This window comes from Salvia hispanica, chromosome 3 (genome assembly GCF_029641045.1).
Source record: "Salvia hispanica isolate PSC_SH4W2 chromosome 3, Shi_PSC_v1, whole genome shotgun sequence".
In the NCBI taxonomy this organism is placed as follows: domain Eukaryota; kingdom Viridiplantae; phylum Streptophyta; class Magnoliopsida; order Lamiales; family Lamiaceae; genus Salvia; species Salvia hispanica.
Window position 1 is genome coordinate 31,996,665 of NC_142694.1, and position 14,034 is coordinate 32,010,698.

Here is a 14,034-nt window from a genome sequence, read left to right on the forward strand (position 1 = left end):
AAGGGCTTTTAGGGTTTGATAATTAGGGTTTGTCCTCTCTCTGCCTATAAATATAAGTGTGGGATCCCATCAAATCACACACATCAAGAGAACACATAAACGAGGGAAAGAGAGAGAAACAAATCCTTGGAGTTGGAGTTGCGCCACTACGCCAAAGAAAGTCCGAGGAAATCGTCTCCTCCTTCCTCAATCGCTTCCGCTATGGATCGCCAAGGTATATCTCGATCCTATTAAGTTTATGGTTTACGTGAAATACATGTTGTTCAAAGATCTTGCTTTACTTATATTCAATTATGTAGTCTTGAATATATATGATGATAAATAATGTCCAATAGATGAAACACAATTGAGTTGATAAAATGCTCTCCCTCTAATCAATAAATCAGGAATTCGAGCCACCACATCGTATTAACGATCATTGATCCACAATACACTACGTAAATATGTGTAGTATACTACACTACACAATTATATTCTTGTGTATACACACACATATATTTAACAAATTTGACAACATACATTCCACTTTGTCTCACTAAAACATCTCCTACTTCTCCCTCCCTCTCTTGAAACCATGGCCGAGGAATCACCACCACCACCACCCCACGGCCACCCCACCGCCAAAATGGCCGACGAAAAGCCCCACCACAAGCAAAAACAACCGCCCTACCCCCCGAAAGACCCCCGCCGCGCCCTCTGCGCCGCTGCCGCCATCCTCCTCCTCCTCCTGGGCTCCGCCGCCCTCGCCCTCTACCTCATCTACCGCCCCCACCGCCCCAAGTTCCGCGTCCTCAGCGCCGCCGCCTACCAGCTCAACACCTCCTCCCCGCCCTTCGTCACCGCCACCGCCCAGTTCACCGTCGCCGCCACCAACCCCAGCCGCCGCGCCGCCATCCTCTACGACCCCCTCTCCGCCTACGTCTCCTACCGCGGCCGCGCCATCACCCCCGCCGCCTCGCTGCCGCCGCTCCTGCAGGAGCCCCGCAGCACGGTGGCGCTGTCGCCGCTGCTGGGCGGCGCCGCCGTGCCGGTGGAGGCGGAGCTGGCGAACGCGCTGGCGATGGACGAGGCGTACGGGGTGGTCGAGCTGAGGCTCGTGATGGCCGGGAAGATGAGGTACAAGGCCGGGGCGCTCCGGAGCCGGCGCCGCGGGGTTTCCATCGCTTGTGACTTGCTCATCAGTTTGAAGAATGGCTTCGTCGGAAAACTCACTCTTCTTGGATCGCCGCCGTGCAAAGTCTACCTTTGATTGATTTCCATTTTTGTAATGTTTTTTTTTTGTATTTTTAATTATCACAAGTGTAATAATTAATCGAACAAAATGTCGTTACTATCTCGAATGTTAGATTTTACGGGGCTAAGTACTCTCTCATTTTTACGGGACAGATATATACTCATTCTGTCTCAGTTTAGGAGTGCAATTTAGTTAGGGCACGAGTTTTAAGAAATTTTTTGAGTATGTAATAATTGAAGTGAGTTAGTGGTTGCCGAAGTATGTAGTAATTGAAGTGAAGTAGTGAAAAGTGGGATCTTTATTACTTTTTGTGTGTTTAGGATTTTGTTTGTTTTATTTTCATGAAAGTAATGATATTTGAGTGTAAATTTCATCGGTTAAATTTTATGTCCAAATATAGTAAATTCTAAATGGGACGGGCGAAAATGACAAAATAGGAGTCTTAAAGTGAGACAGAGGGAGTATGAGTATATCATTTATTAAAGGTTACATAAGATGTGAAGGACAAACTAAGCAGATCAGAATACTATATGTGATGATCTAAGTGAAATTCAATCTAAAACTAGTGGGTGTATAGGAGTAGATGTCCCCATATTTTCACTTTCTGGATACGAACAATTCACATTTGAATACCTCAACGACGTATCATTCATAGAATCAAACACCATCCCTTACAAAACTCTTCCTCTTCGAATTCCGGCTACAAAGAAAGAAACTCAATGTTTTTCTTGATAGTATATATATCATTCAAATTTCAAATGTGGAAATAGATAGGTGTATCATTAAATTTTGGTAGGCGGAGGTGTCTTTTCGAAAATAAGAATCCATAAAGAAAAAGATTATTGCTTAGGGAGTTGGTAATGCATGAGAATTGATTCTTTCCAAACTACAAGCTATAGTAGTGTATTGTTTTAGAAGCTTGGCTTCCTTTATCATCCTTATATTCTCCACTAACATCAATCGAATCATAATCTACTAGTGATTAATTACTTTCTTGAGGTTTATTTAACACCATTTGCACTTTCTTGGCAATAGATGCAAATTAAAAGATGAACATATTCTCTATGAAAACCTATTTATAGAACCTGAAAAATGTAGTGCACTCACCTCTCACATCATAATGTTTTGTTAATTTGAGTTACAATATGGGTTGATGAAATTTACTTCTTGTTAAATTTGATGTGCCAACACCATCAAATTTAATTGGTAAATATTGGGCCTGAGTCCATATTGATTCCAGTGTATATATTGGGCCTAGGCCCATTTCTGAATTTTCCTTGATTGTTGTGCCCATTGTCCACTTTGAAATAGAACACATGGATTGATTCATTGATTGGTAGCAGTAAAATTTTTTAGCACAAATTCGAATAAATTGTAAAATAAAGAATTGACGTTTAGAAGACACATCGATTTTTTTAAAACATTGCAATTAAACTGAAAACAAATAATCATGGTGGAATAGTTGATTTGAGAGTTTGAGCGATTGTGGTTAATTCCAATATATACACATAAATTAACTATTTTTATAATCCGATGAATTGACTGTAAACCTCTTTAAATCTCACTCTTTATAAAGTAGTAGTAGTAGTAGGCCACGTTTGTTTCAATTTTAGTAATTAACAAGGTTTGGTTGTTAGTGGTATTTTCAAGGACCAAGGTTTCGTGGTTAGAAATTTCCCCACGAAATAATGTTTGGTACTAGCATATATGTGAACCTTGTTAATCTTATATTGATTGTTTGGTTCAATTATGTATCATATGAAAATATAATTGATATTCCAAATGTACCCCCACATTAAAATTGTATTGCCAAAAACACCCTAATCTAGATTTGGGAAATTAGGGCGCAAAATTCTTGAATTGGCCCATCACCGCCTAATAGAGAAATACAAGATCTAAAAGGAATTAAATAAATAATTTCATCACTGGCCATCTCCTTCGTCTTACTCTCTCTAGCCGCAAATGCGGCTCGCAGTCGTCCACCCCACCCCACCGCGGCGCTCCTATAACCTATTGGAGTCACTCTAAAGTAAGAGAGATATGAAAAAGTAAGAGACATGGAAGGAACAGGTAGTGAAATGAGTTCTATTGGATTGTGGGGTCCGCATTTAGAATGATGTGTAGGGTTAGTATTGGTTAAAAACTTTTCATTTTTAGACTTAGTCTAATTTTGGTGGACACCCCAAAATGGTAAAACTAGTCTATTTTATGTGGAAAATGATGTGGGTTGAATAAGTTAATGGAAAATGATGTGTACATACCATTTATAATAAAAATGTACCGAGATTCCTAATAGCGGACAGACTAAAATAGAAGATTGGGGTCCTAATAATGGACAGAAAGAGTAGTTAATTTATTGATAAAAAGATGTTAGGTTCTCGTCGGTTGACATCAACAACCTATCAAATATGAAGTAGATTATGGACGTAGAATATCAGATTAAATTAGGTATTGTTTACATTAGAATTACTATCACAAACAACACCTTACTCACAATTTTATTTTTTTTATGAATAAAATTCACACCCTCCTTGAAATAAAAAGGAGTGTGGAAGTAATCTTTTTGTGAATAAAATGAATGATGAAAAAATGTTACTCCTATTTATTGCAAAATTACTAACGCCTTGTGTAGACACTTCTAGATAAGGAAAAGGATAGCCACGTAGGCGCGAGGGGTCCCACCTCTGTCTCGGCAGACGAGTCGAGTCGGGCGACTCAGCGCTCGACCGCGAGTTTGTGGCTCTCTCTCTTTCTCTGCATATTCTAATAAAAAGAAAACAAATAAAAGCGCAAGGTGGGCCCAGGGACTTCAGGAGGAGACTCATCACCCACTAACTTTTCGCCACCTGGCACCCTCTCCTGCCCTAACTCCACTGTTGGTTCTCTTCCAGCCTCAAATAAAACCCCCAATTTATTTCTTTTTTTATTAATTAAATCTACTCTGTATTTTCTCGTGGCTCACAATTTTCCTCCCGTCAAAAATAAAAAACAAAACCACACAATTTTCTCTCTCCCTCTCTCTCTTTCTCTCTCTGCTTTCCCCTTTCTTCCCCACTCGCTTTCCTCCATTGGAGCTGCTCTCGTTAATTAGCAGGTTGCAGCGCTTAATTGCCTTTTCGAATCGCCTTATCGAGCTCGGGCACGGCGTCGGTGGAGATTTCGGTCCCTTCATGCACGATCGGATGGAGATCGGAGGCTCTGAGCTGCTGTGACGCCATGGCTATCTCCGAAGGTACTTCTCGAGCTCGCAATTAGCTCAATTTTTGTTTTCTATTCGATTGATTTGCTGTGCTGCCAATGTTGATTGATGACTCACTGAGTCTCCGAGTATACTCGTGCCTACTGATTGAATCGTTGAACCGTTTCTGTTTTTTGGTGGATGCGAAGGCTAAGGCAACATGCGGTTCGTTTTGGTGAGGTTTCTGGATAAGGAGTTACCTACTGCTTGTTTTACTGTATTTCGGATTCGGAGATGCGTTTCTCTTTCCTTGCTCTATTTCGCTATCTGTGTTTCCGCTTATAATCCTGCTTCTCTGAGTACCGGCTTAGTTGAATTGAATCCAAAGCTTGTTTAGTTTTGTTAGGTATATGTTTAATTCCAATTCTGAGTATTTGAATTGAGAGAAAAAGTAATGCTTAGGAAGAGTTGATGATTGGAAACAGAGGAAGGTTTCGTTTGAGTGTATTTGGTGCAAGTGTTTCTGTTACAAGCTGTTTTCTTTTGCAGTACTAGTGTTACTTTATCAAATCCTGTACAATAACACCACCACCACCACCACCACCACCACGGCCAAGTTGTTTGGCACTGTAACTGGAAGTGATGGACGAAAACACCGTCTTTATATGAAACCTATCTTGGTTTCGTGTTAAGATGGACCCTTATTCATCGGGTGACGACGTTATCGTTAAGGTCTTGTTTAACTCGTTATATTTCAATGGAATTGTAAACGGCTACCTAGTTGGTTGTCACATGTGTTTTCTAGAACCGTTAGTATTTGTTCTTCGTTGCAGACAAGGAAACCTTACACAATTACTAAGCAGCGCGAGCGATGGACTGAAGAGGAGCATAATAGGTTTCTAGAAGCTCTCAAGCTCTATGGGCGTGCTTGGCAGCGAATAGAAGGTCTCTATTATATTGCTTGTTTGTGTTTTTTTTATCTGTGACCGGAACCTAACTAAATCTATGCCTGGAAATTGGATCAGGTTGATTATATGCTTCCTTGTGTATCATGTGCACATCGTTATTTGTACTTGTTATTAAGATGTATTTGTGATTATTCCTTTTATGAGATTTATGTTTCTTGGTTGTACTTTCTTTTGATTATGGAGTTGTCCCTGCTTTTCTTTCTGTTTTGTATCTGGTGTTGGCACAGAACATATAGGAACCAAGACTGCTGTGCAGATAAGAAGTCATGCACAGAAGTTTTTTACAAAGGTCAATTCTATTGCCTTCTTTTTCTATCTTGTTTGTGATATATGAAATTGCCCTTGCTAGGATTAGATCTCATGCTTGAAATTAGGTGACTGGAACTTTTTCATATGTTACATGTTATTTTCTTATTAAGACTTGCACAATTGACAGTGTGCCTGTGATATTATCTTGTGATTCCTAGGGAGTAACATTATTTGAATTCTGCTTCTGGAGGAACAGTTTACATGAATTTTGGGCTTAAATTTATATGAGATTTTTTTGTTTAAGTGTATAAGGAGTATCATTTAAATAGTGTCCTTGTTCTTTGATTCTGTGTAGGAAACATCACAAAATTTTACTACTGATGCTTCTAGCTTCCAATGAGCCATTTTCTTGCTTGTTTTCATCTTGAGCTCAGGAAAAGTTACATTCAATATATGAATTACGTATAAGGGGCAAGCTTGTGGACAAAAAAGAGTTTTTTCATTAAGTGAAATTTTTTAAAACTATTTCTGTTTATGACCCCCCCAACGACATTTATATTGGACCAAATAAAGCGAGTGCAAGCTTCTAAGGTTGAAGAAGTAGAGGATATGAGGAGTCAAGAAGGATAATTGAGGAAAAACACTTACTTCTTCAGTTCCTCAAACTACTTTAAAAAAATTATATATACACTGGACACTGGTTGGACATGATAATATGACTTCGTTACGGCTTTAGCCAAACAAATCATCAATACATTATTCAAGTCCAATAATACTTGTGACAAATATAGCCCAAAATGTTTTTCATCATCAAAAAGTGATTTTCAATATAGGAAGACCCATAAGGAGGAAATGTATCTAAACTAAATGATGGAAATGATGAAATATGAAGAAAAAAAAAATAGTTGATTGCTTGTAAGGATGTCACAATCCTGCCGAACCCCAAGGCTGGCCTGTATATACAGAGAAAATGAGGGTTTATTGTCAGACAAATCCAGCATGAAATGGGTTTAGGCTGGCTCGGTTAGGTTGAGCCAGCCCTTTTTTTGGCTGTGAATATTCTTTGACGAGTTTATATTTGAGGCCCATAATGCATTATGTATTTACTTTAGCTCACTAAGAGCAGGAAGTACAAATGATTTTATCTTATATATAATGCTCGAATTTGTGGTTTGCTGTTATGAAGAGGCCAAGCACCAGTGGGTATCTACTACGATACTGAATTGGATATTCTGACATCTTTTAGGTTGTCAAAAGGTGCATTCAGGATGGTGTATTTCTCATTGATATTGTGGCATATACTTCTTAAATACTTAGTTGATTGTTAGCTTATCGTATGCTACTTTTTGTACCTTGGATAATTTTGTTCCACCTGTGTTGTGATGCTTAATTTATTTTCTGTAATCCAGTTGGAAAAGGAGGCCATTGTTAAAGGAGTTCCAATTGGGAAATCTCTTGACATCAAAATCCCTCCACCACGGCCTAAAAGAAAACCGAATAATCCTTATCCTCGGAAGACAAGTGCAGGAACTTCTGCTTCCCAAGTGGGGGTGAATGATGGGAAAATATCAAACCCAGTTTCTTCCTCATGTCAGAGTAAAGTAACCGTGGAACTTGAGGTATAAGCTTTTCTTTATGTTAGCAGAGCTAAATTTCATTATATGAATAATGATTACAATTTTCCTGCTATAGTTGTATTTGTTTACAGTCTTGTTTTATATACCTTGTCTTGGCAAGAAAGTACTCTGATCTTCAGTTTAGTTTTTTGTTTATTAGTTCACTTGGAATAAACATGTTCTTTTTTTTCCCATGTCACGGTATGTTCAACCAGAAACCTTCCGACGATGAGAAAATTGGAAACAGTAAAGAATACTATGACAAGGATGATTGCTTTGAGGCTTTCACTCTCAAGACAGCTCCCTGTGAATTTCCATCTTCAGCAAACAAAATCGCATCTGTATCTGATGCTCCTAAAAACTCATGTACTTTTAGGCAATATATCCCACTTTCGGGAGAAGCAATGGATCAGGATGAAACAGCTGCATCCCAGGTCACTACCGAAGCCAAAGGATTTCAGATTGAGAAGTCTGTTAATGACCAGCCTCTTCAGGATAAACTCGCGTTTAAGATTTCAAATGATGAACTGAAGCAGTCTGAAAATGATGATACAGTGGGAACTGCTGATGCCCCGGCCACACAAAATTATCCTCGCCATGTCCCTGTGCACATTCTGGATGGGAGCTTAGGAATGAGGGCATTCGATATCTCCCAGGATACATCGTATGCTGATTCTGCATTTTGTCAGATGGGTGGGGTCCCTGCTCCTCAAAATCATTTCACGAATCCAGCTGCTTCTGGTATTTCTGAGCATTATGATAGTGCATCAAAATCTTCGGTTCACCAGTCATTCCCCAGTTATCATCCAGTCTTCGCTCCTATCCAAAGTCAAGATGATTACCAGTCGTTTCTGCATTTATCAACCACATTTTCCAGTCTTATTGTATCTGCTCTATCACAAAATCCTTTAGTCTATGCTGCAGCTACCTTTGCAGCAACTTCGTGGCCTTCTTTGAATCCAGAAGCTTCAGTTAAACCATCTACAGCCTCAGCTGCGGCGTTTCAAACAAGGCCTGTAACTTCGACTCCTAGTTTGGCTGCACTTGCTGCAGCCACCACAGCAGCGGCAACTGCATGGTGGGCAGCTCATGGCCTACTTCCTTTATGTGCTCCGTATCATCCTGGCTTTACGTCTTCTCCTGCATCAGCATCGGCAGCTCCAATGGCTTGCAGCCAAGATCAAGCTGTAAACAGTGAAAAAAGAGAGAGCAGTCCTGATCCTGCCTTAGGTGGTCAACAACTCGAACCAGAATGCTCCGAGGCTCTTCACAAAACGCAACCAGTTTCAAAGTTGCCAACATTATCATCATCAGATTCTGAAGAAAATGAAGGTGTGAAACTGAATGTTGGCTTAGCCGCTTCTGGAACAGAAAAGGTCGAGGCTACGGGTGAGCTGAAAGATGTAGACAAGTCCAAGAGTAAAAAGCCAGCAGACCGTTCTTCATGTGGATCGAACACTCCCTCCAGCAGTGAAGTAGAAGCTGATCCTACGGAAAAGCATGCAGAAGGGGAAGAGGAAAAACAGACAGAGGAACAAGAGAAGCAGGATGATATAGAAGCTGCAATGAATCCTTTTGGTGATCCATTTAATCGACGTTGTAGAAGCACAATTAACGTCAGTGACTCCTGGAAGGAAGTATCGGATGAGGTAATAAAGCATTCTGTCCTTTTGAAAACATAGCATGCCAGCATTCTTACCTTTATTTTCCGTCAATGCAGGGCCGGCTGGCGTTCCAAAAACTCTTCTCCAGACAAGTACTGCCCCAGAGCTTTTCACCACCTCACGCGAATAAGGGCAACATCAACTGCCTCAGAGAAAATGAGAAAGCCGAAAAGGGACTCCAGTTAGACCTAAATGGTACGGCTTGGGGTTCCTTTTCCCAGAAGAAAGGCGAGGAAGATGGCGCATCTGTGATTGGCGAGAACAAGGAAAAAGAAGGCCTGTACACTGGACTGGGACAGTGTAAGCTATCAGCGCGCAGAACTGGATTCAAACCTTACAAGAGGTGTTCAGTGGAGGCGAAAGAGTGTGGTGTGTCGGGAAACGGCCATGATGAAGAGAAATGCCCCAAGAGATTGCGCGTGGAAGGAGAGGCTTCTACTTGATGTTGAGGATTATACGTGTAAAGCTGCTGCGCCGTCTTTGGTATTGCATTTTTTTTTTCGCTTCGTTCTGTGTTATGTGTCGAGTTTAATGTATTGATTGAAAGAACTACGTCGTATCGGTACATTTGGTGTAGTTGTTGTTGTGTCTAGGAGACTAAGCAAATGTAATTCAAATAACTTCCTTTGATGGACATATATATTCCTCAGTCACACTTTTCTACTTTGCTTCTTAACAATTTTCTGTGTTTACTTGCAAGAATAGTGTAATCCTCATTTATTATGTAATGGTATAAATGTTTTTTGTGCACAGTATAATGGAGGAATGAAAAGAAAATTCAATGTAGTAATTATTAAACATAAGTATATGATTGATAGAAATCCATAAGGTTGTATAACCTAGAACTAATTGGTGATATGAAGAGTGGTGTGTGAAATTTATACATGTTGGTTTCAGTTCTTTGTTTACACCAACGTGGAAGCATCTACTACCACGAGTTGCAGTCGTCCGGGCCTGAGCAGATTCAGATGGTCATGGACCTCGTGGAGTGGTGTTTGCTCTGTAGACATGTTCGGGATGGTGTATGTTGCGAGGGAGCTGATGCATATCACACGTGGCAGATCGTTTTGCACTAATGGCGGATCCAAAACTTAATTTTGGGGTCGAACCATTGGGTGCAATCATTTTTGCACTAACCGAAGAAAGATTTTTTACTTTAATAAGTAGTAAAATTATAATTCGAAGTTTAAAAAACAAAAAAGGCATGGTTTAACTCTACTTCTTATGCTTGGCCATGGCATTTTCGGCCAACTATAAAGGGAAAATTAGCCCCTATTCGTGGTCGAAGCCCCTCCTACCCCTCTAATTCCGCCACTGCATATCACCAAGGGCTACGTGGCCGGAGGTAGCCCGTAGCTGGATAGCCTCCTTCATATATCATGTCGCCCGATTCGATCCACATGTTGTCCCAAATTGAACCGGACCGGACCGGACCATATCAATAGATGCCCGCTTAGTTGGTCACTACTTATTTACAAACCATTTCATTGTGTAACAATTTTTCCTACCTAGCTTCCTAAATCTATTAATTAATCAACCAAAAAAAACAAATTAATTAGTACTAGTATATTACAACTTTTGACCTCAGTTCTTACAACATTTCCAACTCTATTATCGACAAATCAAACTGAATACCGATATGTATGGATCACCAAGTGTCTTAATTATACATATTTCATAGTTATACACTAATTTAATTATAGTACTACCTTTTTACATGGATCGATTTACATGTGTTACCGTACTAACTATATATATTATGCTAACACGTTTCAGTAATTGCCATTAACATTCTTGGGCAGTTTCAATCTACTAACAAAAAAGTAGTAATGCATTTTCTTGATTCAAAGCAGATCAATGCAAGAGATCAAAATATTAATTCATCTTTTCTTTTTGCAGATTGATTCAAAATGAGTGCACCAGAAGGATCAAAGTCTGAATCTCCAAAGCTGAACAAGAGAATCTTGTCATCCTTGTCCAAGAGATCAGTCATTGCACATCTTTGGCATGACATTGAAGTTGGTAAATTCATTAATCTCAATTTTATATTTGACACCTTAATTATGTTAATTAAATTATTTAATTAGATCACACCATGTTTTTGTTTCACTGCAGGAGCTGAAGCACCTCATATTCTCAATTGCGTAGGTCTTCGAGCCACGTGTCCCTTAATACAACGACATATTTATGTCATGAGGGCCTAATTTTCCCTTATGGTCGACAGAAAAAGCCATGTGAAATTATAATTTTCCTACTAGTGTGCATGTTTTTTATTTTTAAGAAGAAAACGCGAAATGATGTTGTTTTATGAAATTTTTTAACTTTTGTTGTGAAATTACAATTTTATCGTTGGATCAATATATTTGATTAACTTAGTTTTGATACTATTAAAGAGTATGTGGTTGGACAGGTTGTGGAGATAACAAAAGGAAGTAAAGTCAAATATGAACTTGACAAGAAAACTGGCCTCATAAAGGTTGGTTGCTTGATATAACCATTGCTTCCATCAAAGATACAATTCACTAATTTATAGTAATTGATTTCATCAAAAATATAATTCACTAGTGATGTTATTCGACTATAACATCCTTGCTATGATTTCAATCAAATAAAAATCAATTCATTTACTAGTGATATAGTAAAACATGAAAGTATGATTTTTCTTATAACGATTATATCCATCATCATTGGAATCAATAAGTGAAGATAATATAAATAATTGAGGAATTATAATATAGTTAATTTATCATTTTTAGTAAAATTTTAAAAAAAAGTACTCTTTCTTCTTATTGTTGTTTTAAACCTTTTTCAGGTTGATCGTATTCTGTACTCGTCAGTGGTATATCCCCACAACTATGGTTTCATCCCACGCACACTATGCGAAGACAATGACCCCATCGACGTTTTGGTTCTCATGCAGGTCCCTACATTATGAATGTTTCTTTCTCTTTCTCTGTTTCTTAAAAATAGTATTTTTTTGCCAATTTTGATACTTCCTTAAAATTAGTCGATTCTCATTTATAAACTATACTCAGTACTATTACTTTCACTATATCAGCCTATTTATCTTTACATTCAAACTCGTAAAATAATTATTATCAATATTAGGTTTGAGGTGACACCTTATTTTACTCACCACACCTAATGTTTTTATTAAAATCCATGTCATAAACAGGAGCCCGTCTGTCCGGGCAGCATGCTGAGGTGCAGGCCTATCGGGTTGATGCCAATGGTCGACCAGGTATGCACGGTGCATCCATTCTAATTAAATATAAAAGAATAATTATAATCACATCGATTAATTAACTAAACGGACAAAACGACAAAAAAACAGGGGGAGAAAGATGATAAGCTGATAGCAGTATGCGCTGATGATCCAGAATACAGACACTACACTGACATCAAACAGCTCGCTCCTCATCGACTCATGGAAATTCGACGATTTTTCGAAGATTGTAATTATTTTAATTATTTGTCACGTTTAATTTCAATTGCTATGTAATCACTCTAATTAAATGTATGTGTTCAGATAAAAAGAATGAAAATAAAGAGGTGGCCGTGAACGACTTCTTGCCTCCGGCCGCTGCGCTTGAAACTATTCAACAATCCATGTGAGTCAAAAGCATGAAAATCGGTTGAATTCCGTTCTATCTCGTGATTGCTGGATGTTGTTTTATGTGTGAGCATATGCTCACTAGATGTGGCGTCCACGTATAATTTCACGAATGTCATATCAGAATGTAATTTAAAAAAAAATAAAATTATATAGCTTCAAAAAAATTAAATCAAAGGTTGATTTTTTAGGTTGAGTCGAAACCTAAAATTTGACCAAACTTTATGCTTTTTTTCGATAATTTACCATTTTTGACATTTCAAAAAATCATGCACAGCTACAATTTTATGCAGAAAATCATAGCTTTTATTTTTTGGCAAAAAATGGAACATAGTTCTTGTAACTCTTGTTATTGATATGTTGTGTGCAGTGATCTATATGCTGAATATATTTTGCTAACCCTGAAGAAATGAGGCATCAAAAGTCAACAGTTTTTGGGAGGAGATGAAGCTGATTACGACTTAATAAATGAGTGCTACTTAGTATTATAATTAAATAAAATTCGCCCATATTTTTTTCATTATTAAGTTTGGGGTATAGTTGTAAGTTTATTGATTTCTTCTGTATAGAATCTGAGTTTTGCCAGGCAATATATAGTTTGTATTTTGAACTGGTTGTATTTACCGAGTTCCATAGATCAATATATGGTATTAATAAGGAATTTGACGAAATACATGTTGACAATACGTTTGGACCATCAAACCCGCACTCTTGCAAAAATGGGCATCAAACTTGCACTCTGCAAACACGATTTTGAACATATCTTGTTATAAAAAATATTGATTTATTAGGATGCACGACAATAGTTTGTGTATATCTTATTATAAAAAATATGGATTTATTTTGATGCACTAAATATTGAATGGTCAAATGAACTACAATTGGAAAGATCTTGGTAGAAAAGTTATTTTAGACTTTAATTTCTAATTTATGAAATAGCTCTAAAAAAAATAGTATGAAAATGGGCCCTAAACACAATAAGCATCATATACTCATATATACCCAACTAAATTAAGAATAAATGAACTTCTAATGACAACACAACATAACTTAGTAATGCATTTCCCCTTTAATCAATAGATCAAATGTTGGAGTCATTCCGAACAACAAGTTTTGTTTTGTTTCAAATAAGTTTATATCTTATTTTTCGCACTCTACATCAGTAGTGTTATGATTTTATTCATTATTATTATATACTAAAAGATTATAAATACAACAAATTCTATTTAACATTAATTACAAGAGATTACTGTTTAGAAAACTAATGTTATCACCCGTATGTACGGGACATAAGATTTTCAAATAGGAAAAATAAATTCGTAGATTTTAAAAAAAGAGGATAAAGAGAATATAATACTATAGTTAAAAATATATATTAATTGTAATAAGTATTCATAACACTATAAACACTTAAAAAACATTATAAACAATAACAAAAAAGATAAATATATTTCTCTCACCCCACTTAAAATGAAACATTTCGTATTTGACAAATGATTTTATACAATTTTA

General features: G+C 37.7%; 2 protein-coding genes across 7 annotated transcripts; both read left to right on the forward strand.

Annotated features, from left to right (window-relative positions):
- The first annotated feature begins 510 nt into the window (after positions 1 to 510).
- LOC125216052 (Late embryogenesis abundant (LEA) hydroxyproline-rich glycoprotein family) lies at positions 511 to 1,538 on the forward strand. Its single transcript, XM_048117660.2, has one exon. It carries the CDS (start codon positions 575 to 577, stop codon positions 1,247 to 1,249), a length of 675 nt encoding a protein of 224 aa, XP_047973617.1. The 5' UTR covers positions 511 to 574; the 3' UTR covers positions 1,250 to 1,538.
- A 2,677-nt stretch (positions 1,539 to 4,215) lies between these two features.
- LOC125215743 (soluble inorganic pyrophosphatase 3-like) lies at positions 4,216 to 13,193 on the forward strand. 6 transcript variants are annotated; one of them, XM_089069359.1, is made up of 15 exons: positions 4,216 to 4,466; positions 4,622 to 4,647; positions 4,962 to 5,144; positions 5,246 to 5,357; positions 5,608 to 5,669; positions 7,039 to 7,248; positions 7,461 to 8,468; positions 10,859 to 10,931; positions 11,025 to 11,053; positions 11,320 to 11,385; positions 11,722 to 11,829; positions 12,085 to 12,150; positions 12,244 to 12,364; positions 12,439 to 12,520; positions 12,893 to 13,193. In XM_089069359.1, exons 3-15 carry the CDS (start codon positions 5,106 to 5,108, stop codon positions 12,933 to 12,935), a joined length of 2,019 nt encoding a protein of 672 aa, XP_088925485.1. In that variant the 5' UTR covers positions 4,216 to 4,466; positions 4,622 to 4,647; positions 4,962 to 5,105; the 3' UTR covers positions 12,936 to 13,193. The 6 variants fall into 6 exon arrangements, with proteins under 6 accessions (XP_088925485.1, XP_047965493.1, XP_047965491.1 ...); XM_048117274.1 differs by lacking the exons at positions 4,216 to 4,466; positions 4,622 to 4,647; positions 4,962 to 5,144; ... (2 more) ...; positions 7,039 to 7,248; positions 7,461 to 8,468 and adding an exon at positions 10,690 to 10,732 and having other exon boundaries at positions 10,809 to 10,931; XM_048109536.2 differs by lacking the exons at positions 10,859 to 10,931; positions 11,025 to 11,053; positions 11,320 to 11,385; ... (3 more) ...; positions 12,439 to 12,520; positions 12,893 to 13,193 and adding an exon at positions 8,966 to 9,572 and having other exon boundaries at positions 4,222 to 4,466; positions 4,622 to 4,818; positions 7,461 to 8,894.
- The last annotated feature ends 841 nt before the right edge of the window (positions 13,194 to 14,034 follow it).